General features: G+C 41.8%; 1 protein-coding gene across 2 annotated transcripts; it reads left to right on the top strand.

The window, feature by feature from the left end:
- Positions 1–995: 995 nt before the first annotated feature.
- On the top strand, positions 996–23,911 carry Cd34 (CD34 molecule). Of its 2 annotated transcripts, none has more exons than XM_036202196.1 (8): positions 996–1,285; positions 10,494–10,661; positions 11,299–11,555; positions 12,987–13,067; positions 21,442–21,598; positions 21,833–21,885; positions 22,087–22,251; positions 22,954–23,911. In XM_036202196.1, exons 1-8 carry the CDS (start codon positions 1,207–1,209, stop codon positions 23,137–23,139), a joined length of 1,146 nt encoding a protein of 381 aa, XP_036058089.1. In that variant the 5' UTR covers positions 996–1,206; the 3' UTR covers positions 23,140–23,911. The 2 variants fall into 2 exon arrangements, with proteins under 2 accessions (XP_036058089.1, XP_036058090.1); XM_036202197.1 differs by having other exon boundaries at positions 22,807–23,021.
- The last annotated feature ends 4,049 nt before the right edge of the window (positions 23,912–27,960 follow it).

Below are 27,960 nucleotides of genomic sequence, written 5' to 3'. Positions count from 1 at the left end.
CTCATGAGTGCTGGGGTTAAAGGCATTCACCATCACCACCACCACCACCGGCTGTCCTGCTCACTTTTTTTAAAAATTATATTTGTGTTTTAATTTTACATATCAGCCATGGGTTCCCATGTCCTCCCCCCTCCTGTCCCTGCCCCCACCTTCCCTCTAGCCCTTCCCCTCCATTCCCATCTCCTCCAGGGCCAATTTGCTCAGCTATGTTCATATCAGCATTGTTTGTAGTAGCCAGAATCTGGAAACAACCTAGATGCCCTTCAACTGAAGAATGGATAAAGAAAATATGGTACATATTCACAATGGAGTACTACTCAGCAGAGAAAAACAATGACATCATGAGGTTTGCAGGCAAATGGATGGATCTAGAAAAAAATCATCCTGAGTGAAGTAACCCAGACTCAGAAGGATAAACATGGTATGTACTCACTCATAGGAGGATACTAGATGTAAAACAAAGATGACTAACAAAACAAAAACTCCAGGGAGGCTACCTAAAAAATAGGACCCTTAGAAAGACACAGGGATCACCCAATGACAGAGAAATGGATGAGATCTACATGAAAAACCTGGACGACAGTGGGAGTAACGAAGGGCAAGGTTCGAGGTAAAGAGAGCTTAGGGGAGCAGGAGATCCCATCTGGATCAAGAGCAGAGAGGGAGAACAAGGAAAACAGACCATGTCCTGCTCATTTTTAACATGCAGTACAGACTCTACTGTGTGTTATTTCCTGATCAGCTAAAAACCTTAGTCCTGGAAACTCAGGCTCACAGTGGCCTCCTACCATACTTAAAACCTGAAAATAAAGAAAACAGAAAGGAAAAACTTGACCCTGCCCAGACTCAGCCAAGGTTAAAACACAGGGTTAAAAGTGAAGTAGGGGAATTCGAAGACCTACTATCCCGATCTGTCCACTTAGTCAGCGGCTGGCTTGGCAACTTTCCAAGTCATCTGTCTGCAGCCCCAATCTCATGGCTCAGGTCCTGGGCCTCTGAGTTGACTGGGAACTCACGTTGGCAGCAGCCAAAGAGGGCCGGCTCCGCCAAGACACAACAGGGAGGGGATAAGCCAGCATCCCCCACCCAGTCCGGACCGGGAGCAGGGGAGGAGAGCCAGTATCTCCCACCCCTGCGCAGGGCGGAGGAGCACGTCCCGAGCCCGGCGCCTCCTGCACCGACGCATCTCCGGAGCAGTGCGCGAGAATGCAGGTCCACAGGGATGCGCACGCGGGGCTCCTGCTGCCGTGGGGATGGGTGGCTCTCTGCCTGATGAGTCTGCTGCGTGAGTATTAACCGCTGAGGGCCAGGGTATGGGTGGGGAGGAGGGAAGATCCCCCGTCGTTGACCTCACCTGGGAATCCTTTGCTGGAGCTAGGTGTGAGTTTACTGACAGTGCTGGGAGATGCCTGCTCCTCTTTGAGTGGCTGAAGGTGCAAAGCTCAAAGTTGGAGCTAGAATGCGGATAGAAGAAAGGAAAAGTTCTGTAACTGTCCTTGATTCAGAAAGCAAGGGCCCAGAGTGGGGCCCAGGGAAGGGTTCAGCACCCTTTGTTCCTAGGACATGGACATAAAGAGTTTATGAGGGTGGCCAATTCCAATGAGGGCCAGGAGACCCTCAAGGAGGACTGAGGGACGTTAGTACGAGTTTGTAATAAAGAACAAGCGGAGAAAAGGAATTTTTTTAAAATTTAAGATTAGAAAGCTAAGCTAGAGTCGCCCCTGCAGACACCAGACAGATGCTAGTGGGAAGGTGCTTTGATGTACACACCAGTCCTTCTGCTCACCAGTCTTCATCCTGCACAAACCCACACTCGTTACTCTTTGGAATTTTCTTGCCCTGCTTTCCTTCAGATTCTAAAGCTAGTGGGCAGGCAAAGGCACCTCCTGCTGCCCACACATACTCACACTTATTAAGCTCTTCCTCTTTGGTTGGAAAAAAAAAAAAAAAATAGTATTCACTCAGTTTATAGCAAATTATATTGTACCTCATGTTCTTAGAAGTTTTCAATGTTGGGATTTACTCATTTTGCTTCTAGCCCCTTGCGGCTCCTAAATCCTCATCGTGTATCTTAAAGGTCACTCACCATGGCTCCTCAGTGTGACCTGGATCTGCCCACAAGGCCTCTTTGTCCCCAATATCCTGTGCTATTTATTGTCTTTGGGTCCACCTCAAAGAGAGCTGGCTGAGAAGTTGAATTAGGTTCTGGATTCACCTGATTGGCAGCTCTGGACATACCCTTTTAGATGGAGTAAAACTTGCTGAAGACTGAAATGCCCAGAATGATTCTATACTGTGCCTTTATAACATAGGTGGATGACCATGGGCTGGAGTTCTCATTAGATGCTCTCTTGGTTACTCAGCTCAGCAGTGACCCAGGCTGGGGTGGAGTGCTGCTGCCTTTTATTTCCTCAACTGGCCGGTGTCAACCACGTCTTAAGCTGAAGGAAGGGGTGGCAGTGAAGAGCATAAAAACCTGCAAACCTTGGACAAATACGCTGAGGATATCAGTGTCTCAGCTTTGGGGTAAAGGGCAGGGCAGGGGCCACCATTCCCAACCCAGACTTCATGGGCCAGTCAAGGCTTTGTACTTTTTCCAAGAACTTCCTAGGATTTGTGTTGAAGTTCTTTTGTTTGTTAATATTGTTGTTTTCTGTCCTGGGATACATTGTGGAGTAAATTAAACCAATGACTGTATGTAATTTAAAATACCCACAGTGGACAACAGCAAAAATTCAGTGCTGCTCTTTCTGGAAAATTTGGTTTTGAATGGGAACTCATTCTGAAGATATAGATTTCCTCTGTCCTTGAGAGAAGCTAGTATAAACACCTACTAGCCAACCACAAGTGCTACTTTTTCAGGGGCAAGAGAGCTCAGAGACCAGAGTCTAGGTTGTGGCTGGGGACCACCAGTCAACACTTTCATGCACCAGCTGAACTAGAAGCCTTTCAGGTAACTAAGGACCCTTTTTACCTGGGTATCCTTCCTTAAGGCCTGTGTTACCCCTTACCCCAGCACTACCTTCAGCTCCTATTCACATTTCTTGTCTTCCTTTGAATACTTTGAGTCTGCTGACTCCATACCTACATCCTGCCTGGGGCTACATGTAAAAGGGGGTTGGGAAGAGGGAAAAAACTTTCATCAGATATTTTCCAGAAGGGAAAGGCCTTTGTTCCCTGCTACATGGTGAGGAGGAGTAAGAGTTTAGGGGCTGCTGAGTAAGTTAGTGCTCTGAGTGCCCCCTCTTGGAGGGTCAAACCAGGCTTCACAATCTTTGCAAATACATTTCTTCATCTTGGGCATTCCTGGCTGATAAGCAGGCAGGGGCCTAGGCCTCTTTCTCTTATCCCTTTGGCCCCACCCCTTGGGCCTGTTCATAGAGTTGCCTTTACTGCTTTTCTTTCCTGAGTGGTCTTTGTCTTCAAAGGCCCAAGGCAAGAAGTGCCAAATTACAGCAGATAAAGTTAGCCAGAGTCCTAGAAAAACAAGCAAAAAAGAGCAGATTCCACTGTTCATGATCTTGCCTGATTTTCTTTGACTTTGTGCTTGAGGACCTGAGCTTACTCTCAGGGTTCCCCAGCTCCAGGCTCCAATACTTGGACTTCCCTCTCTCATTGACTTTGGTTCATCTAACTAAATGTCCTGTAATGTGGCAAACTAAAAATGGGAAGGCATGGCAAAAACACAAATTTGTCTCTAAAAGAAATGTTCACAGTGGCCAGGGTAGAATTTACATATTGGGGGGGGGGGCTTTGACATTTCTAATGATAATATTTTCTTATGTTGGCTAAGAAATAAAAGCATACTGTCTTTAAATTTGCTCTCAAGGGTCTTGGCTGTACTATAGGGAGAACGGTGCATATGTCTTGGGGTGGAGTGGAGTAGTGACCCAAACAAACTGGGAGGCCTGGCAAGGTACACTTCCCTGGACCTACACTTGGGAAAGGCAGGGAATGAATCATTTCCCTAATGATGCAAAGGAAAAGGCATCCTGGCTTAACTGGGAAGTCTGCTACTTCCTGGAGTGGAAAATAAAAGTGAGCCTCTTAGAGAAGTGGTATCCCTAGGTAGTTTGCTCCATTGCTTAAGAAAATGTGTACATGGATCTTTGGGTAAGAAATCTTAGAACCCTAGACAGGCTCTGAATGTCCAAAGGCAGGCAGGAGGCAGGGTGGCTAAGTGGGAAGTAGAGTCTTGTATTGGGGTGGTCTAAGAGAAAAAAGGCAGAAGGACTCCAGAGCCCAAGGTTAGCACAAAGTGAGTTTCTGCAGAGTTGGAGGACTTAACAGGAGACCTCTTACAGAATAGCTTCATTAGCACAGCATTGACTAACATTTCAAGGTTGTGCTGCTATCTCTTCTGACTGTGCTATAATTTATTCCATGCTCTCAAACCTCTGGCAAAAACTGCCCAAGTAGACCAGGTTTGCCTGAGAAGGACTCAGAGAGACTAAAGGAAATGGTTCTTGGCTGGCTGACCTGTAGACAGCAGTGATCAGAGCAAGGCACTGAGCTGGCACCCAGGAGTGAGTGGCAACAGAAAAGTGAAAGAAAGGCAAGTGAGAGAAACCTAGGCCTCTTGGGGATCCAGAGAAGTGGAGGGATAAAGACACACTGTTTGACAATAATGGGGAAATCTCAGTGTAGTGTGGATGCTCATGCCAATTCATGCTGACACCTCTGCCTTGCCTCTGAAGCTGAGGAAAGCTTCTGTCAAGCCCTTTGTTCTAATCCAACAATGGCTCAGTCTCAGGGTGCATGGCAAGTGTGAAGGGACCCTAACATTTTCTGAATATTCACTTACCTACTAATGAGCTCATCCCCTTAAAGCTATCTGCATTAAGTTCGATTCCTGTATCACTGTGAAATTTGCCTTTCTCTGACTTAAAATCATTGTCCTATTTCTATTCTTTGGATTGTCCCAGGATGAATCCAGTCTTCATGAAAATCCTTAAAGACCTGTCTAGTCAGCTCTTCTCCTAGAAAGATTTGTGTAAATCACAGAGCTGCTAAGGCCTAAGGGTGGAAAAGAATCAAATGTTCCCTTATTTTGTATTTTCTTCAGAACTTAGTGAGATCCTTTGCATGTCTTTTGTGCTTAAGGGAAGAATGCACACACTATGAAAGTGAAATTAGTCTGCAAGAGGGTTATTTACAAACTTTTCCTGTGAAGGGCAAAACAGAAAGCATCTCAGACTTGGGATCTGGATGTGGCTTCTGATGCATACGATACTTTGTCTTACTTTATGACACTTGAAAATGTAGATGACATGCTTGACTGACTGGCTGACCACATGCTCTCAACCCCAATGCAGAATTTGTCCTAGAAGCCATAGTTTGCCAGCTCCTGATCTGGGTGAAAACAAGTCTTTAGCAATGTGACTTGGATTGTAGAATTTTCCTCATTATATGGAGAAACTGGATGTCTTTAGCACAGTCACTTCCTAATTTAATAAATTTCTTCTTTATCTGGAGCATTAAGGGTAAAAGTGCTTGCCGTGCAAGTTTGAAGATGTGGTTTGATTCCCAGAACCCAGATGACAGGAGAGAAGTGACTGCAAGTTGTCCTTTGACCTCTGTGTGTGCTGTGGGACATCCTTACCTGGCCTCACCCCTTCCTCCCCTCTCTCCCTCTCTCCCTCCTCTCTCTCCCTCCCTTTCTCTCAACACACACACACACACACACACACACACACACACACACACACACACACGATAATAATAATGATAAATAATAATAAACCATAGAACATCAGGAATAAGACAAGAAAGGAGTAGGTGGTGTGAGCAGTACAGCTCAACACAGTTGCTTATCCTAACACCCCAGGATCTGCCAAGCATCTTGAGTAAAACACACATATGTTAAAAAAGGTCTTGACATTCAAGAAATTTATAACTTAAGTAAGGTTACAGTTAAACCTCTCCTGAGGAAGCAACTTGTGTGACTTGGTGCCAGATGAGTGATAGAGATAAATACTGATCTGGAAAAGCAGAAGGAAGGGCCTTTTCATGATAGTCATGGACCAGACAGTCTGGCTGCTTTGTATTTTCTCACCTTCTTTGTTTCTCAGAACAACCACAGGCAGGGCCTGCTTTGATCCCATTTTACTGGAGAAGTTTGAAAGTTGCAATGGACACAGAGCCACACAGCTAGAACATAGGAGAGAAGCCCCTACAGCATCTATCTGCAAGGCACAGCCTCTTTGTCTCTGGGTAGTTAGTTCTGCCTTCAAATCAGTGGTTCAGTGGCTCACCTCTCAGGGAGTGACTTTATCTCAGATATATCCAGAAAGTCTGGACAGCTAGGGAGGGACTGGCTGAGGATGTGATCAGAAAACAGCATCAGAAAAACACTAAAATTAGCTTGGTGTGGTAGTATACACCAGCAATCTCAGCACTCAGAAGTCAAAGGCAGAGAGAACAGGAGTTCAATGCTGTCCTTAGCTAAAGTGAGTTACATAAAGTGTGATTTAGCCTGGGCTATATGACACCCTATCTAAAACAAACAAACACACAAACACCTCCCCCCCAAAAACTAAGGATATCTGAAAAACTTAGATCAAGAATGTAGGGAAACTTGGTTATTTGGGTAATAACTTATTGAACATCTTAGAATATTAACCTTTTTACAAAAACTGAATCTCAGTTTACTAATGTTAAGTAGATTTTTTAAATATATTGCACAGGCCTCTGATTCTTCATAATATTCCCTACCCTAAGGACTTTTAACTTTTGTGATTCTAATGGATCATGAAAATAAGGTGGTTTTGTTGCAGTCGATGGCAGGATTAATACATATCAAGGTGTTTATTTCTATTTAATGTGACTATAAATGACTCCAGACCAGTATGGGTTTGGTACTTAGGTCTGTTTTTAATTTAAAATTTTCAGTTTCTTAGTTTTCAGCTCTTACGTCTCCCTATTTGTTTCTACTTTTCATCTTTGACTGGAATATCAAGATTACCAGCTTATTAATACTGTATGTGAAAATAATTGCTTCTAAGTAAGTACCTGTAAGGCCAGTGTGTGAATTTAACTACATAAATTCTTTCCATTACATCTATTGGTGTCTTAAGATTCTTATTTAATAACTTCCCAATAGCTTATCTCCTGTCTTGCTCTAGGTTTATTGAATAAATTGATAGAAGCTGGAAAGATGACTTAGTGGTTAAGAGTATTCGCTGTTATTGCAGAGGATTCAGGTTTGGCTCCCAGCACTCACTTGCTAGCCTACAACATCTGTAACTTAAGTTCCAGGGCATCCGACCCTTTTCTTCTGGTCCCCTTGGGCATACATTTGATAGATATACATACATATCTACTAGAATAACTAATCAAGTAGAGTCTTTGAGATGGCACAGGACAGACTAGGAACTAAATTCAGGAACAGTGTTTTACTTAGTTCGGAGTTATACTATCTTTCCTGAGGGATGAGAGAAGAGCTCTTCCTCATGTCTGTGTGTAATGAAAGAAAGGTTTCCTTAGTTTTTCAGCATCTGAGAGGCTTTCAGTGAGTGTAGGCTGCTCTTATGCCTGTCTAGAATGGAAATCAGAAGTTCAGAGAAAGAAGGCCAGTGCTTGATGGTTTAAGGTAGTGGATAAATGTAGAAAGAGAGAACAAAGAGACACATTGCAAGTCTTAGTACAGCCTTCCTTTGTGACACACTAGTTCTGCAGAAGAGCCTTAGAGGCTGAGGCCCAGAGATGCACTCATAGAAGTATCTGTGATGTAGTGTGTAAGTCAGGAGCGGCTCCTGACCTATGGGCATGGCATCCCCTCACCTATGCTAGTTCTTACGTAGCCCTTCACTTAGCTTTGCCGTCTGCCCCTTTTCTTTGCCCTGTTCTATAGCCTCACAAGCTTTGCTGTTTACCCTAGGTTTGGATCTATACATCTGAGGTTGGGTCCTCTTTTCATTTTCAAACTGTCCAAAGAGTTGGGGGGGTGGGGGTGGAGATAAGACTGCTACAGCTGGGAGCACATCCCCAGGGGGTCTGGAGTTGATTCACTATTCTGGAACAGGCACCTCTGTCTTCAGAACTAGCAGCAGGTCTCTCTTCACATCTGGAAAAGTTAAAAAATGTTTGTCTAGATGAAGGAGGCCCCTTGGGGGAGGGGTTCAAAAGCATGACATCATCTCAGCCAGGCCCAGCTTCCTTTGGAGAAAGAGAAGGTCTGGGCCAACCTAGACCAGATGGGATTCCCAGGAATTGACGTGTTTGAGTAGAGCAAGGAGGGTGTGGGCAGAAAGAAGTGTTTCAAAGGGGAATTCAAAGGATATCTTAGAATGGTACATTGAGAGTATGATTACTTTAATTCAGTATCTGAATGCTACCACCACTTAACCCTATAATGAATTCACATCTTAGGGTTAGATTGGTGGGGCCCTATCTTAAGAAGGAAGTAGCTTAGGTTGGCTTCTGTGTCTAAACAACACCTTCCTGTTGTCTGCAAAGGCTTTGAGGCTGTATCCAGATCTGTAACTACCAGAGTCAGCAAGACTCATGTCCTCTGCTGCTTGACCACATGATCTATGTTCTCTCCCTGATCAACTTCTAGGTGACATGGGTTTTCATTTCTGGAATGAAGATAGTAATATCACTTCTTTCCCTATTTACCTGGTACATAATAAGACATGATTCCTGTGCTCATTATTAATACAGTCTGCTTGTTACAGGTAAGGAAGAAGGTAGAGGTGGGAGTTGAGACCCTGACTAGCACCTTATGGAATACATTCTTGGCCTTGAGTTGCCTAGAAGCTAAAAGTCTGACTTCCCTCTTGATTCTGATGACAAAAGCAATCAGTCTACATTGTTGTTCACCTTGGAAAATGGAAAAAATATAGAGCTAGTTTTCAATCAGGAAAAATTTAGAGATGTACTTCAGATGTGCTGGAGTCCGTAGGAACTTTCCTTGCAGATGGTATTACAGTTGTGAACTATGGAGCCTGAGTCTGTCCTGGCCAATGAACAAAGAGGCTCACATCCTGTATGTTTGAACTTCACATTGGTAGCTGAGGTGAACTTATAAACTAAACAATTTCATCCTCATACCTTAATCATATACCTTCTCAGTCACTAAGAAAGCTAACTTTGAATTTGGAACTTTTTGTAAATCAATCTTTATGAGGCTGATCAGGCCAAGATAAGCCTTGGCCTTAGCTTACTTCCCTTCTTCCTATCCACAACTCTGGCTCCAGATCACCTCTCTTCCTTTCTTCCTTCACATGACTCAGGATCATGGTGTGAAGGATCTTGCATGTACACATAGGATACTAGTATACCCACATGCTAACCCTTCTCTCTTCAAATGGTCATTCCTGGACCCTGGGGGTACACAATGTGCTGCAGTTCACCTCTAGAAGGATGATCCATCATAGGTTAATACTGGTCTGAATGTGAACAAAGAGCCATTTTAGCAAGGTGTATAAAGAATTGTAGTCTCCAATTGTCATCTAGAAGGGAGGGCCATCCTGGTTGGCCCATATACGAGGTAGAAGATGCTTTCGGACCCATAAGATACAAGGTCAAGGTTCTCCTTCTTGAACCTAAGGATATATAGAATAATGGGGGCAAGAACAGTCACAGGGTATTCAGAAAATGTATATATCAAGAATCATTCTATCTTAGTAATTTGATTTTTCTGACAACTCATGTAAAAATAGACAAACTACCTATATTTAGGGATTTTTTTTTTTTTTGTCTGAGCTGAGGATCGAAACCCAGGCCTTGTGCTTGCTAGGCAAGTGCTCTACCACTGAGCTAAATCCCCAACCCCTATTTAGGGATTATTAAACTGAGGTACACATGCATGAAAATATATGGTCCTGGTAAAGCCAGACAAGGCTCTGTGTCTTCCTTCTATGAGACAGGATGGGAAACCAGGCCTTAGTTCTCTAGTTCCATCAAGAGTTTCAGCTTAGAACCTCCTGAAAGTCTCCAGGTTGCTCACTGCTGTTGAGTTCCTCATTTAAAAGAAACAGTGAGTTCTAAGGTCCTGAACTTTGAAAAAGCAAGACTGAGAATGAAAAATTATTTAAGGGGATTTTCATAGAAAAAGTATGAATCTAGATTATTTTCAATAATTAGTATATTGGATAGAGGCTGACCCCCCTCCCCCAAAAAGAAGAGAAGTGTGTAATAAAAGGGAACTAGAAACATAACCTCTCTCATATTTTCAATCCTTGTAATGTTTACATAGGTGAAATCTTGGTATTTTGCTAAATACAATACAAACATTGTGTTGTTACAGATTTTAATTATTTGTGATATTTCTATGTTTTATAAATGTTTAGTATATTTCCTTAGGGAAAACCTAGTATAGAAAACTAGTCTGATGTCCAGGAATATATTATTAATGTTTCCTCATTGTCAGGGGCAGCAGCAATCAGGCAGATTCACCTTAAGTCAAAAAGCTGAATCAGGTGTTGTCATGAGGCTCCAAGGTCAGGTTCTGACTTTTCTTTATTTCCCTGTAACCTCTGGGCTCACAGATCTAAACAACTTGACTTCTGTTGCAATGGAGACTACTGCCCCAGGAATATCTCCATCAATTCCTACAAATGAGTCCAGTGAGAAAACCACCATACCTAACATCCTTGGAAGTACCAGCTCCTACTTGTTTCCTCAGGGCAGCAATGAGACCACACCAGCCATCTCAGGTAATCAGCTAGTAGAGTCTGTTCCCCCACCACAGATGGGGGCACAGAAACCAATGCTTCATGCAAGGGTACTCTTAAATAAGTTCTAAATTGCTTTCTCCATGCTGGCAACATTTGTAGGCCATATATGACAAGTGGGTCCTGAACAGGACTGATTCTTGTGTTTATGCTAAATTCAACTGGTAAAAGAAAGGATCAGATTGGATTCCATCAATGGGTGTCTCTGTTCTCTTCTAAGTGATGGAAGTTGGGTCTGGGTTCAAACTATAGGTCTTTCACTTCTGTAGGATAGAATCATTTTCAATTTCAGAATTGGAGGGTACCTTGATATATTCTAGATCATGCATGTCCAGTCTGATACCTGAAGGCCTCATGCGTCTCAGGTTAGCTATGAATGAGGTCCAACATATTTGTAAATGACAACATGTTACAATGTTAAAAAGTTGGAAACCCTTGTTTTATATTATAGCTGTGGTTCCAATAGCTGGCTTGAAATGAATTGGGTCAAGGTTAAGATATGAAGTAATTGTCACCTCACCAAATTCCTGTTTCTGTGTAGAAATCACAAAGTGAGATTGTGTGTTTCTGAGTGTATTGTGCAGCTGTATACACACACTTGTGTTTTGGTGTATTCCAGAGACAATGATCAACTTTACCACTGGAAATACTTCAGGCTCTGGAACCACACAAGCTTTAGTGCAATCACAGACGTCCACAGCTGTTACCCTGCCCACCACTTCAGACAATGCTTCCACTTCAGAGATGACCTGGGAGCCCAGCATGCCATCTGTGAATGTTTCTGATTACTCACCTAATAATATCAGTTCTGAGATGACATCAACCACTGAACCTAATGCATACACATCATCTTCTATTGCCCCAATTACAATCGAGGTGGGTGAGTTGGGCCAAAATGGCAGATTATGCCTCACTCTCTATCCCTTTGCTCATATCAGTCAATAAGATTTGGTTCATCTTGAAATCAACATGAAATCTTGGAATATGTAATTTATGTATTGCTAGAAGGGCTAGACAGGAAGAAGATAAGGAGAAGAGGGTTCACTGTCCAGTGAGAAGTCTGATCTGTGCTTTGGATTTTACATTTTAGGGAGATTCTCAGAGATCCTTCTAGTTCTCTGGTTCTTCAGAGGCACCATTTTTTTTTTTTTTTTTTGGAATAGTTAGCTCTGTCCCCCTGTATACTGGGGTTTCCTTCCTTAAAATGTGTAGGGCAAAGTGTTTCTGACATGGGAGGGCTTACAGAATGACAATGAGGTCATCTGCAGAGGTGAGAACTGGACACATAGGGATTTGACCTTCTTGGCCTTGAGCCTGTGGCAGTCAATAGTTTTCAGCCTGAAGGGCAGGAATATGAAGGACTAAGGACAGCCATGAGGGGCCTATTGTTTCTTTGTTTGTTTTTTAAAGAGGTAGCAGAGACTCCTCAGGGCCAGGAGGAAAACAGGTGTCACCAACAGCTGCCTGACTACCCCATTGTCTGTGTAACTGACTGAAGGAAAAACAAACAAACAAACAAACAAACAAACAAACAAAAAACCAAAATAGTTTTCTCTTTTCCCCTTAAGCATTACCCAAGCCAGGTTTCCCACGATTTCCAATAGCATCTTGCTATAAGCCAGAATAGTAACAAAAGTCTTTATTCTCTCTTTGGGAAAGTTTATGAGATGGGAGCAAACAATGTAACTACACTGAGTACCCTTAATCTGAAAATCTTGGGTTCAGTTTTTTTATTTTGGAGTATTTAATTTGATTTTAGAATATATAATAAGAGATCTTGAAGATAAGAACCAAGTCAAAACATAGAACTCATCTGTGCTTCATATATACCATATGCACATAATTTAAATGTAATTTTATACCACACTTTTCAATAATTTTATGTACTCAAAAGTTTGTAGTGTGTATTTCCCACTTGCAACATCACATCAGAAAATTTTAGATTTTCAAACATTTTATATTCTGAACCTTTGGATTAAGGGTGCTCAATTTTTACTGCAAATCTCACTGGGCATGTCTGAAATCACAGCAACCAAAAGGCTGAAGCAGAACAATTATGAGTGGAGGCCAGCCCAGGTTACATAGCTACATAGTGAATTCTGGTCCATCCTGAGCTATAAAGACTTTGTCTAAAAAAATAAAATAAAAATTTTTTAAAAAGTAGCTAAATAAATGTAAATCCCTAGACCTCTGAGAACTTTTAAATTTCCTTTTTCCTAAACTTTTTAAGAGAGTACCTTGCCATGAAAGAGGTGAAATGAGGGGCAAGGGTACTTGCATATTTACTTTGTTTTTGTTTTAATGTAGGGAGAAATCAAATGTTCAGGAATCCGAGAAGTGAGGTTGGCCCAGGGCATCTGCCTGGAACTAAGTGAAGCAGCTAGCTGTGTAAGTACCTTGACCTTATTCCTCCCATACCCACCCCAACCCCTCTGAACTCCTGAAGCTGTCTTGGATTGGCCTTACTTGAATAAGTTGTTTGGGAACTTATCAGGGTCAGACTATTTCTAATATTGATCCTTGGATTTGGACAAAAAGAGGCCCCATCTAGTGAACATAAAAGGCAAAACCAATTTTAAATAAACGTTGTTGTTATTTGATGTCAGATTTAAGCTTGTTTTTATGTTAAGAAAGTCCTTGTCATTCCCCAGATATTAACCAGCCAACTAAAATTCAAATAATTTTATTATTAACATGTAACTCTTTAATGTACACTGAATTTATTCTGGTGTTTATATTAAATTTTTATATGACTTGGTAATATACTTCAGAGATACTTTATTTGCTCATGTTGATTTTACTTTTGTCCATTTTAAATTTGTTGTGTTTTTACATTACAGTGCTTTTAATATCCAGCAAGCCAGATCTTTCCTAATTATACCATAAAAGTGTGATTTTCAACTCTATTTTTTTTAGAAAATCTTTGGAGACATCTGTCAAGATTCTGTCCCCTCACCCCCCAAAAATCATACAAATTTGAATAGGAACTTGCTGAAATCTTTTTGTTTTTCCTAGTCTTATTTTGTATCTTTCATTATCTTTTTTTTTAATTTAAAATGTTTCCATATCTACTACCCCCCACATTATATATATATATTTCTTTTGGATAAGGATGGAACCCAAGTCCATGAGTACATGCTAGGCAAGTATTTCATTACTGAGGCATATCCCCAACATTTTTCACTGTAAGTTTGATGGATTTTTAGCAAGGGTATACTAACATATATTCTAACTTCTTATTGCTTAAATAGTAGAAAATAATTGGAATTTGAATATTTATCAATTTGTGTCTTTCTTGAATGTGCTAATTAATTCTAGGAGAGTCTCAGTTCTTTTTCATTTTTAAAATGAACTACAAACTATATGCTATGATGCATTATTTTTCTCATTCTTTTTAGTAGTAATGATTCTTATTTCAGTTTCTTGTCATACTGCATTGGTTAGAGTATATATGGCATGGTGTGAATTTTTGTGTGTTACAGTAAATCCTGTTTCCTGACAGTAACAAGACCCTGGAGTAAGGATGGATGTGAAGGAAAAAGTCCTGTTTTCTTTTACAGTAAAATGTTTTCTTATGGGAATGCAGTGAAGGGAACCTTGTAGGTAGCAGCTAACATGGTTTGGACAGACTTTAGGCTGTAGAGACATGCCTTACTTATTTTGGCTACTCAAATGACTGATTTCTTACTTACAGCTATCAGGTGGGTACCTCTGACTTACAAATCTTTTAAAACTACATATTAAAAGGACCATTTAACTTAGAGCATTTGAAAGTGGCAGAAATCATAAAGACACAAGTTTGAAGAATGAAATAACTCAATGAAGTTTTCAAAAAACATTTAGGATGAACATAATAGATCAAGTACAAGCAACAGTTAGTGTGTGTCTGATGCCAATTTTTAAAAAAGATTTATTTATTTATTATGTACACAGAAGAGGATGCCAGATCTCATTACAGATGGTTGTGAGCCACCATGTGGGTGCTGGGAATTGAACTCAGGACCTCTAGATGAGCAGCCAGTGCTCTTAACCTCCGAGCCATATCTCCAGTCCCCTGATGCCAATTTTTAACCTCACTAATTAAGATAAAAATAAAATCATCCCATCTATTTAATTTTACCTATCATCCTGATGGAGTGTTTTTATCTATCTATCTATCTATCTATCTATCTATCAATCATTTATTTATTTATTTATTCAATCATTTACTTACTTTGAGCATCACACAGGTCTGTGCCAAAATGCTTGCTCATTGTGTCCAGGGTTTAGAGACAACTGCAGAGCATTTTTCATATCCATGTGCTGTTCTCAGGATCTAATTTAACTAGGGTCATTGTCTAAGACAAATGATATTCCAGAAAGAACTACTCTTTCTACCTGTGGTCTGTGCTGTTAGTCTGCTTCATTCCTGCCCAGAGAGCTCTTTGTGTGTCCCTTTGAGATTGGTGGAGGATCTGTGATTAGGGTCTGGAAAGAGCAGCTACCCCATGTGAGCCAACAATGAAGACTTCTACACTGTTCATAAAGACTACCACTGCAGAACACAGGTGAAGTGCTGTCATCCTCTGGTGTTTCCATCACTGTCCATCCATTTCTTCCTCAGAACATTTCCTCCCAAGCCACAAGCAGCAGCAGTGCCTCCTTGTGCTCCCTGGGGTGATTTTTCTTAGATAGCACTCCTGGATCCAGAATTTCTAGCCATGGTTCCCAATATTTTAAGATTCCCTTCCTTGAATCCTCTTAGTTGGATTGTCTATTGCAGAGGTTGTAAGGGCACAGTCCCTCCAAGCTGCCATAGGTTGTGTGTTTGCTTTGGTGTCAGAGGGTTTTGAAGTACTGGTTCTAGTAGTGCAGAGGTTCTCAACCTGTGGGGTGCGATCCCCCTGAGATCGAATGACCCTTTCCTGGGAATTGCCTAAGACCATTGGAAAACACAGATATTTACATTATGATTAAGAACAGTAGCAAAATTACAGTTATAAAGTAGCAAAGAAAATAATTTTTTGGTTGGGAGGTCACCACAACATGACTGTATTAAAGTGTCACAGCATTAGGAAGGTTGAGAACCACTGCAAAAGTGGGAGACTTCAGGCCTTACCCACAGCTCAAATTAGGAACAGGAAGGACTTTCCCTATTAACACATCTTGCAGAACTCATTTGATACTGATACCTACCTTCATCTAGTACAAGTTTCAACAGAACTGTATATGTGGCTCTCAGCCCTCCCAGCCCTCATTTTGCAAGTTACATGATGAGCAACCAAGGTGCTAGCTCTCCTTGCATGGACCATTTAGATCTTTCTGTACAAACATTCTGTAACACTTAATTCCCAACTTATTCTAGTTTTGCTCTGCATCCTTTACTTCTGAGCATCCTTTATGTGCTAAAGGATGGCAGAGCTGTTTTCAAGCCTGTTTCCATATCTCAGAGCCCTTGTTAGTAGAGCATGTCTCCTCTGGTATAATTTCCATTCTCTCTGCTTCACTCTCTGCTTAATTTAGTGTTTATAGTCATGATTCCCAAGGCCATTTCTAAAATGTAAGACAACTTTATTTTCTTGTATCATAGTCATTTGTGCAGGGGAATTCACCAACATTTTTAATTGTGATAAAATACACATAACATGAAAAGTTCTATAACAATTTCTAAGTAAAACTGAGCAATGTTGAATACATTCACATTACACCTTGCCGCCAACATCTCCAGAATTCTGTGAATCTTCCTATGACCTGGTTCCTCATCCCTGCAGGCAACTACTGCTCTTCTTTCTGTCTCCATGAACGTGGTTATTCTAGGTACTGATATGAGTAGATTATGACATAAATTCCTTCTATATTAAGACTGAATAATATTACATTATGTGTGTGTCTTTCATTCTGTCTGTCCACTCAGCCATTGGTAGACACTTGGGTTTTTCCACCTTTTGGCTATTGTGAATAAAGTGGCTATGAACACTACTGTTGACATGTTTTTTGTCACCTTAATATAAATTCTTTGAGATAAATACCCAGCTGTAGAATTGTTAACTCATATGGTAATTTATTTTTGAACTTTAGAGGAACTACCATATTTTTGTTTGGTTTTGTTTCCATCCCTGGATATTAAATCCAGGTCTTTGCACATGCTGAGCAAGCTTTCTATCACTGAGCTACACTCTAGTCCAACTCACTGTTTTTGTTTTTTATAGTAGCTGAACCATTTGACATTTCTGTCAATAGTGCATAGGGCTCCAGTTCCCCTACATCCTTGTCAGCACTTGCTCCCCTATATTCTCTGGTTTTTAAATACACAGCCATCGTAATGCTCATGAATAATTATCTCATTATCTCATTGTAGTTTTGTTTACAGTTCCCTGGTGCTTAGTGATATTGAAAATCTTTTCATGTGCTCCTTGGCCATTGTGTATCTCTGGAGAAGTATCAACTCAAGTTCTTTGCTGCAAATATAGTTTTTGGAACTAATTTATCTATTCAGTACCATGTCTGTTATATGTACTATTTATATTCATACAACTTGAAAAGATGAAACTGTTTAGGTAGTTTTATTACCTTTTCTAAGTTTATATCTACTCAGTTCACTCACATTTCCTCACTTACACATTAAACTAACTTCCTTTGAGGCAGGCTGTTTCCAACCCTCTGATCACACACAGTCTCTGCCTGCCTTCCTTGCCCTCAACCCAAACACTAAAGATCAGTTCCCTTACAGAAAACATCAGTTACTGATGAAGGACTAATGAGGAAGAATGTCTATTGAAAAATATTTGGAAACAAGCTAACTTCTTACCCTTAGTTTAATGCCCATTTGTTGTCTGACTTGTAACAACAGTCCTTTAATTATTCCAGTCTCTTCAATGAAGATACGGTTTTTGCCAATTTAATACAGCAAAGAATGTAAGATTACTTTGAAATAGGTGGCTGCAGGGTATCTTAGGTAGGGTTTTTTATTGCCATGATAAACACCATGACCAAAAGCAACTTGGGAGAAAAGGGTTTGTAGTTAGAGTTTCCCTTCCTGGCCCACAGCCAGGACAAATCTCTCTTACTCGCCAGTCCCACAGTCGCTCAGACCCAACCAAGAAAGCATACAGAAACTTACATTGTTTAGAAACTGTATGGCCGTGGCAGGCTTCTTTTTTATCTACTTCTTCTATCTTAAATTAACCCATTTCTGTTAGTCTATACTTTGCCACATGGCTTGTGGCTTACCAGTGTCTTTACATGTTGCTTCTCATGGCAGTGGCTGGCGGTGTCTCTCTCCAACCTTCTACTTCCCAGAATTCTCTTCTCTCTTGTCCCGCCTATACTTCCTGCCTGGCCATTGGCCAATCAGAACTTTATTTACACAGAACGATATCCACAGCAAGGGTTGGAAGTCAGGACAGGAACTCAGGGCAGGAACTGACACAGAGACCATGGAAGAGTACTGCTTATTGGTTTGCCTGCTTCTGCTTTCTCAGCCTGCTTTCCCCAGGCTAGGACCACCACCTGCCCAGGAGTGGTACTACCTACAGTGGCTTGGGCCCTCCATATCAATCACTAGTTAAGAAAATACACTACAGAATTTCCTACAGATATATCTTGTGGAGTAATTTTCAATTAAAGGTCCCTCTTCCTAAATAACTTACAGCTTGTGTCAGATTGACAAAAAAAAAAAAAAAAAAAAAAAAAAAAAAACAAAAAAAAAAGAAAGAAAGAAAAGAAACAATAGGAGACAATTGATCCTAGAAACTTAGCATTGGGAAATACCTCAAAGACCCTTAGAAATGTGCCTGCCCCCTCCTCCCCATCCCAATACTTGATGTGCTTCTTTAGCATGGTCAGAAGCATCACAGAATTTGAGGATGCAACTCTAGGAAGGATAGATGATACTATTTTTTAAAAAAATAACATGTGTGCACAGATGCAGTTAGAAACTCATCAATGTGATTCTCATGAACAAAATGGTGAGGCTGTGGCTTCTTCCTGCCCACTCTCTCATGATGTTTGTCCCTTGGGGGAGGATGTTTATCCTGAACATCCAGAGAAACATTGTGTTTTGTTCAGGATCCACCTGCTTCTTTCCAGCCCAAACACAATTAACTGAGGCTGGTAAATTTCAGAGTAGGAGGCTGATCATTGTTATTGCCTTGAATTTAATCCAAGAAACTAACCATGCAGTGGAGAGACTCCAGGTAGAGGCCAACCAGTTGGGGTGTTGGGCCGAACAAGTCCTTGAGTTCTTTTGTTTATTTGGTACAATAAATGCATTCTGGTTTCAAAATTACATGGCATGCACCCTCACCCTCACCACACAGACACTTAGGAGTCTAACAGTTTACTCAGAGGGAAATGACAACAGTAAGATGATCACAATTTCGATCTCTAGGTAATACATCAAGAACTGTGATTATCAGTAATAATAGTAATAGCTGCTGTTTCGTACCAATCAGAATCCTTATGTATTAAGAATTTTTATACATCACTGTTGTGGTCACCATACAATCAGTTTAGAGCTGAGGAACCTGGCGCAGTTGATGATGACTTGAAAAGAGTCTAGAAAATTGGAGAGCAAGAATTAATGTCCAATTTGCCAAAGACAGGACTGGCTTCCTGGAAGACATGGAATTTGAGTTGAATCTTGCAGGACATGAAGCAAAACAGAGAAGGTAGAGTCTTTCCATCTGTTTTTAGCTGTAGTGAGGCTGGACAGGCTGGACACACAACAGACTTGCTTGCTTCCATGCATTTCCCTACCAGCTTTACCTGAGCATATTGGGTTATTTCTGCTAACACAATCCAGATGTGTCTTTGCCCTCTTTTACAAGCTTAAGTGCTTTGTTATAATTTTATTATGGTAAACAGTCTTTGTAACCCAGTTTCTTTATCTATAAAATGAAAAGAATAAAAGAATTACAGTACTCGCTTTCTAGAATAGTGGGAGAGTCAAATGAAACAATATGTGAAAAGCACCTAAGACAGAGCATTGGCCATAGTAACTGGCATTTATTTTAATTGTCATATATCTATATAGAGAGACAATAGTTTTGATCATATGCAATTAATTCATAGCTACTCTTGTCTTCTACTTTATCTTCATATATGGGAATCTCTCTCTCTCTGTCTCTCTCTGTCTCTCTCTGTCTCTCTGTCTCTGTCTCTGTCTGTCTCTCTCTCTCTCACACACACACACACACACACCTCTCTCTTCTCTTTCTCTCTCTCACACACACACACATTTTCTTTTCTTTCTTTCTTTTTTTTAAAGATATTTTTTATGCAGTGCTCCGTCTGCATACACTCCCATATACTCCTGTGTGCCAGAAGAGGTCACCAAATCTCATTACATGTGGTTGTGAGCCACCATGTGGTTTCTGGAATTGAATTGAAGACCTCTGAAAGAGCAGCCAGTGCTCTTAACCTCTGAGCCATCTCTCCAGTCCCCACACATGTTTTCTGACAGTGCTTTACTATGTTATGTATTGTTATGTTACGTTAGAATGGCTGACTATTGTCAAAGTGCAGCTTCTTAGCACTGGAGAATGGGGGAAGGTCCCGTTTTGTTTGTTTACTTTAGATTCTGTGGGATACCTGTCTCTTCTCTTCTTTCAGGAAACAAACATTTAAACTAAAGACTCACAAAGACTCCAGACTCATTGTGTGTAGTCTCTCTCCTAACCTGAAAAGCATGGTACCAGGGAAAGTGCTTTGCCCAGATGGAGAGGTGGTAAGGCCAGCCATGTCCTGCTGGCCTCACTCATGCCCAGTTATTTTTCTACTGCTCTCTGAAATCCCCCAGGGCCTTGGGCCAATCTTGACTTTGTCTGGTGTGGTCACAAAGGAGATTTTACTGCCTAAGATCTCAATAGAAGGAAAATACCCAGGCTCTTTTCCAACGGTGAAGACCTCTGTACTAAACCATGGGCAGCAGACCTGCCTTCAGACAGGAAACCTCCAGAAGGCTCAGGTCTGATGGTAGTTACAAGCTCAGAGAGTTTTCTCCTAACAGGAATGTTGTCATGTCCATGAGACATTTCCTGCTCTGATATCTGCCATCAAAACTGGGGAAAGTCTTGGTTTGGGTTGTCTAAGGGAGGCCTCTGTGGTGGGAGGCTTTACAGTAAGTTCAGAGTAATGGTGGAGCCCATTCTGAAGGACATAACCAGGGCCTCCAATTAGTGATGTTCTTGAGATTCAGTTGCTAAAAATGATGCGGGTTTATCTGCTGAGTTCCTAAGTCCTGAGAACCAGTCAGCAACCTGAAGGAGAACATGAGAACTTCACTATGTCATTGAGAGCAGGGCTTGCTGACAGTCTTGGGACAGAAAGAGGGAAGAAACATTGAGGCACCTGTGTAGTCAATACTCATAGGCTTGTTCTCTACTCTTCACTTTAGTTGGCTTTTTTCTATCATTTAGAGCTGTTGTAACCTTGAAGCATAGAACTTTTCTTAGTTATTAATTAGTATTAAACATTCACTATTGCATTGATACCATGTTTGTGGTGATTCTGAATTCAGTTTGAACAGCATGCATATATAGGCAATTATTGAATAAGAAAATATTTCCTATTTGTACGTACACGTCTTATTTTTTCTTACTATAGTGGTTGCACATAATTTAGCAGTAGTGTTTTAAGTTGGAATTCTAGAAAGAAGGACTTCTTGTGGAGGGTATAATAATGTGACTTGAGTCAGAATTCTTACCCAAGACTCTGGGTAAGGTTCAATGTTACTAGTAATTACATCTCTTGTTTTTTCTTTTCTTTTTTTCTGTCTTCCCAGGATGAATTTAAGAAGGAAAAAGGAGTGGGTCTAACCCAAATACTGTGTGGGAAGAAGGGGGCTGAGGCTGATGCTGGTGCTAGTGTCTGCTCCTTGCTTCTAGCCCAGAGTGAGGTTAGGCCCGAGTGTTTGCTGGTGGTCTTGGCCAATAGCACAGGTAAGGGCCACTTTGGGGGCTTGGGATTGGCTAGGGCTGAAATTAAATGGGGTTCATGTTAGAAGATCCTGGTTGGAGCTCCTATACCTCAGCTTCAGAGACCACAGGTGCTGGGAAGAAAGGTCTGGTTAAAAAGGCTCATTGGATAAAAGAGCTTCTAAGACAAGATGGGAGGATAGATCAAGATGAGCTGGACTAGCTTCTAGATTTAGCAACCCCTGTTTCTAATTCTAGAACTTTCCAGCAAACTCCAGCTTATGGAAAAGCACCAGTCTGACTTGAGAAAGGTATGTTCACAAGGTGATGCATCTCAAGGGGAGCACTGGGTCAGGAGAGGAGATGGTAACCTCTTCAGGCATCCCCTTCTTTCTATCCTCTGACAGTCTTCATCAGGGAGTTGTACCCAGGGATATGGAGTGGTCTGGGCTTCTCACCAGAGCTTCCTTTTCACAAGTGACATGCTGCCATTTGTTTGTCTTTTCCTTAAGCTGGGGATCCAAAGCTTCAATAAACAAGATATTGGCAGCCATCAGAGCTATTCCCGAAAGACTCTGATTGCATTGGTCACCTCGGGAGTCCTGCTGGCCATCTTGGGTACTACTGGCTATTTCCTGATGAATCGTCGCAGTTGGAGTCCCACGGGAGAAAGGCTGGTCAGTTCTGGAGTATGGGGAAAAGAATGAGGAAGATAATGAACTTCTGGGGAGGTCCATGGATATCATGAAAAGAAGAGAGAGAAATACCATAAAAATATTTCTAATATTTTTGAGATAGGGATATGCGTGCATGAAGACATTGTATCTACAAAAGAGTAGGAATAAGACACAGTAAATGGGGAGAAGGGTAAGCTGAGGCAAGCCCACTTGCTAGTTATTGTCACAGCTGATGATTTATGTCATCTATTCATTTTGTCCTGGATAGTTCAGCTGGGTAAATGAGAATAGGCTGCTAAATTGGACATGCTTATTTGTAAACATATTGAATGCCCTGTGGGTGCCATTTTATTTACAAGCATGGAACATATGGAAGGGATATCTACTCTTGAAGTATTATGGATAGAGGGAGGGAAAAGGCTAAAGTTTGAGTCTTGCCAATGGCTGGTATCTACTGGGGAGGCTCTTTTGTCCCTGAGACTGGTTTCTTATGGGGCTGGTTACTGAGCCACATTGACATGATGTGGTGCCTCTCCTCTGTCCTTTCTCCTCCAGGAGCTGGAACCTTGATGGCTGTTGGGAAGAAAAGAGCCTGCACATGTAGCTGTACCTGCCCCCTCCTCCTACTTCCTTTGTGTTCTCCTCACAGTACCTCACAACCCTACTTACCAGATAATGCTACTTTATTTCTACACTGTCCAGGGTGAAGACCCTTATTACATGGAGAATGGTGGAGGCCAGGGCTATAGCTCAGGACCTGGGGCCTCCCCCGAGACTCAGGGAAAGGCCAGTGTGACCCGAGGGGCTCAGGAGAACGGGACCGGCCAGGCCACCTCCAGAAACGGCCATTCAGCAAGACAACATGTGGTGGCTGACACAGAACTGTGACTTGGCTGGGTGGGCAAAACTGGGTAGTATCCGGGAAGTGGCAGCTCTGCCTCTAACCTCATGCTGCCTCCAGCTCATGTCCTACCTTTTCACTAACATATACTTTAGAGACTGTTCCTAGGACTCTTCACCTATGGGGAGGCAGATAACTTACCTCTGAACATTCAGCTCCCTGAACCCAAACTCTGACCTTTGGGTCAAGTTGTGATGGGGAGAAGCCTAGGTCTAGAGGAGCTGCCAAGGTTGGTGGCTATGTATCACTTGTCTTGGATCCTTTCTTCCTCTTCTCTTGCCTCTTTACAGGGGCTCTTGGGAAGACTAGCTTTTCTAACTTCACATTTTACTGTTTCTTCTTTCTGTTTTCTTTCCTTACTGTAGGGAAACCAAGGTATTCACTGACATCTGCTCCCTTATAAGGATATAGCCAGAAAACAGTACATCCCTTATAACTCTTCAAGATACTGTGGATTTAGTCACCAACTTTTTTCTTGGTCGCCTGTTCCTGAAAAAAATCTGTCTACAGAAGCTAGGACAACTTTCTATCTGGATCCTGATACTGAGCTCCATGTTTTAAAGCAACAGCTCACTTGGTCTCTTGGGATCACACAGGAATTCTTATTGGTTCAGTGTAGACAGGACAGTGGAACAAGACTTTCAACTGAGCCTCTGTATTTTTTGTTTTATTTTGTTGCTAGAGATTGACCCCAGAACCCCACACATATTAGGCAAGTGCTCTACCATTGAGCTCTTTCCTCAGCCCTCCTCCCTCTTCTTATTTAGAGACAAGGTTTCATGTAGGTGACCAGGCTTGCCTTGAACTATGCAGTCTAGGCAGACCTTAAACTCTTGCTTTAGGCTTCCAAGTAGCTTGAATTACAGGCCTGAGCTACCAGGCTCAGTTGAGCTAAGCCTCCTGACCCGAGCTCTTCAGAAGAATTCTCTTGCTTTGAGGCCCCTAGTCTTCTCTAAAATCTATTACTTTGCTCATCCTCTGACTCCTGGGGGAGCTGTGGCCTCAGTCCCCTGGTAGATTCCTCTCTGTCTGTGCCTCTCTTAGCCTAAACCCCTTCAAGACTACAAGCTTCCTCTCCTGGGGTTGACCCAGGACCCCTTCTTTTATTTTTCCAGAGGGGAGAACAGGGATCCTGATTTCAATGAGGCTGGAAACAGAACTTTCCAGAGATGAGAGGATTGGGTGGATTTTTTTCTGAATAAACAGTGATGAGTGAGAATAATATAATTAAAGTGATGATGAAATCTGTGCTGTGGCCCTATCATGCTGAGTGTGCTAAGTGACAGGGTGGTTTCCATATGAGGTCTGGGGAGATTGTGTGGCAGTGTGGGGGAGGTCAACCAAGGAGGAGATCAGCATACGGGAGGGAGGGACATAGCTGCCAGACAGGATGCCCAGAACTTGTGATTTTGTGAAATGTTCCCCTCAATGTTGGGTGGCAGAGAGGCTAGAGGCTTTTTATAGTGGAGAGAAGGGCAGGCTGCAATGCAACTCAGGAGGAATGCTGGGTATTCAGAAACACCATTCTGAGAAGCAGGGCATGTGAGTGGCTGCATGAAAAACATACAAAACAAAGGAAAGGATTTGTTCCAGGCGGCCTTTGTTACCTGATCATCCTCTAACCCAGCTCATAGTATAACCAGGAACCACTATGTGAGGTGTACTTTGGAGCTGGCTGCCAGCTCCCAGATACAGCAGCCATATGCAAGTACTTGCCCACCCCAGATTCCAGGTGACCTGTCCACATGCCACAAGAAGTGGAGAGGGGTGCTGCTGGATTTTCAGAGGTTTCTGGGAACACTCCTAAGTGTGTCAACAGTGCATAGGGGGTTAAAGGCTAAACAAAGTTTGCTTCTTCCAGTCTTACCTTGTCAAAGCCAGACATACCCCCAACCCATTTCTTGATGGCATTTGTCTAACTTTGCTAATAGAGACTACTCCCTAGGTTTAAGGAAGCTGAGGGACAAGACTAGACCTTGCCCAAAAGGTGGTGGCTGTTTGGGTGATCAGAGAAAGGCAGGATGGTGATTGAACATAAAAGTTAGTCTCCATTTAATAGCATGCCTTGCAATGAATTACCAGTTAAGGGTCTGGTCCTGGTTAGTGGTGTCTGGAAAGTAGTGAGTGCTGGGAATGGAGTTCTTGGAAACATTAGAGAGAGAAAAGAAGCAATGGGGCCTCAGGACCATTTTACCCTACATTTCTGAGGATGTAGGCTTTAGGGGAAAGGTATGTATGTGCTGGGGGCAAATGGATAGCTTACTCTAAAGGCCTCCTTTGCTTCCTAAAGCATTACTTTTCCACTAGGCCTGAAAATAATGATGCAGCAATGGCACCACCTGCTGGCCCTGCTGGGTTCCCACTGTTCAGCCTCAGTACCTCATGTTTGTTAGATTTCTATCTGGTGTTGTTCTACCCTTAACAGTCTAGTACAATTTATCTCATTCATAGCACACCCACACACCCACAGAAAGGTAACAACGGAGAGGACTTTAAATATATATTCAGTTCAACTCCTTATGTACAGCTAATCCACAATAAGGCTTTAGGAAGGATGTCCTGAATGTGAGGCTTCCTTTCATTTTAGCATCCTGCTCTTCTGCAGAGGCCTCTAGGTACCTTCAGTTGGGTGTTTCAATGCCAGTGGCATGTTTCAGAGTGAGTTCGTGACTACATTTTTGCATCATTTCATAACTGTATACTGTGCCAGGACTCAAAAGCCTAGCAGGTTCTGAGCCTAGGAACAAAAATCTTAGGAGGCTATGAGGCTCTGCATTCATTATGGTTGCACACATGGATTCTTTTGCCAGCTTTCCATCTAAGCAGATAAATGACTGTCCTTTAAGTCTGGACAAGCACACTATCCCCTTTCTATCTCTTCTAGATAAATCAATCCTATATTTCTTTATCATGGCATAAGCCCAGGTATAGCAAACAATTTTGTGCAATAGGATGCTACTCATTTCCTTATAAACCTACTCATGGCCCAATAATTTTCTATTACAATTTAGCCATTCAACAAGTTTTATCAAGTATATTCTGTGTAGTGGCTGATCTAGAGGTAGGATGAAGCAGACATTCATTGAACTTTTAGCTCTAACAGAAGAGAAAGACAGCAAAAATACTTTAGCTCAGCAAACATACACATACATTTTCAAAATTATGAATAAATATATATGAGTTTCCCCTTTAGTATATTCCAAGACCATTGGTAGAGATTTAAACCTTAGCTAGTACTGAGGCCTGCAGACAATCATTGTGATACTTTAAGAGTTGACCTGTTAACCATGACAGCTACCAAAGGACAGAACCTCATTTGAGGAATTGCCTCCACCAGATTGGCCTATAGGCCAATTTTCTTAAGTGTTGATCAATATAGGATAGTGCTGGGAGGTATAAGAAAGATAGCTGAACATGAGCCTGAGAACAAGGCAGTAAGAAATGTTTCACTACAATTTGTGCTTCAGGTTCCTGTCTTGAGCTCTTGTCCTGGCTTTTCCTTGATGTAAGCCAGGTAAACTCTTTCATCTCCAAGTTGTTTTTTGGTCAGTGTTTTATCACATCAACAGAGACAAAACTAGGACAGAAGTGAATAATTCTTTTCATAGCTTTTTAATGGAACTTTTGGAGAAGGCTTCTTCATTTTGCTAGCCATTTTAGCATCACTGGCAACCAAATTGATGACATTGTTTTACCTAAGAAGTTGGATTCAATAAGCAAAAGAAAGCCTGCCTTGTCTTCCCTGATCACAGCTTACCAAAGATGAACACAGCACAGTGTAATTCAGAGATGGCAGCATCAGCAGGTGAAGCAATCAGAGCAGCTATTCAGTGATGGACTCTGGCAACTTAAGGGTCTCAGACAGGAAACTATAGGCCAGCAGTTATTCTAAGCTCTTACTCATCTGAATGTCACTGGCCTTGCTCAATCAATTCACTTTCCTCTGAGCCCCAAGACTCTCCCATGGGAGGATTTCTTGAGCTACCCTAGGTTCAGGAATAGAATTGCTTGGACCTGCCGGGACTGCTTTGTGGTCAATCCATGAGGCTCTGGAGTCAGACAGCCTACAATTGGATTTAGCTCTGATATTAGCTATGTGACCTTGAGTGTATTACATTTCAAACTTCCTTACTTCTGTTTCTTCATTTATGAAAAAGGGGGAAATAATATATAAAAAGATGCTATGCCACAAATTACTGCCCTATGCCTTCATTAATGTGGGGCAGAATTAATCTTAGAAGTATTTTGCTCATTGGTCAAAGAAAACTCTTTAGTAACATTTGGTTAAAGAGCAGACAATGGGACTGAAGTGGCTAAGGTTTATTGTTCTTGTAGAGAATGTGAGTTCTGTTCCTAATACCCACATTGGATGGCTTACAATTACCTGTAACTTCAGTTCTAGGGGATCTACTGCTCTCTGGCCTCTGTAGGCATCAGCATAAGACATGGTGCACATAAATTCATATAGGCATACCCAAACATCTTTAAGAGGAAGGGAAAATATGATTTTTCTTTGACCCCAGATTGAAAATAGCCTAGAGTGGAAACTTTGTCCAAAAGCTAAATTTCCTTGCATAATAATCTACTGTTTGCAGAAAGATATAGGAGGCAGTAGAGAGATGGCTGAGAATCTTAGAGAGATGGAAACATGATAGCAGCAGGGCTCAGGATGCAGAACAGCTGGGAAGGAGTATCTTGGAGCATCAATAGAGGACTTTAGATATGGCTGCATTGGTGAACCTGTAAGTATCCTGTGCTGTGCCCTGCTTTCAGTAAAAGTCTTTGTACAAATGGCCCTGTGTTCTGAA

The sequence above is a fragment of the Onychomys torridus genome, chromosome 11, assembly GCF_903995425.1.
Source record: "Onychomys torridus chromosome 11, mOncTor1.1, whole genome shotgun sequence".
NCBI lineage: Eukaryota > Metazoa > Chordata > Mammalia > Rodentia > Cricetidae > Onychomys > Onychomys torridus.
The sequence above is the reverse complement of the archived record's forward strand: the minus strand, read 5'-3'. Positions and strand labels throughout refer to the sequence as shown.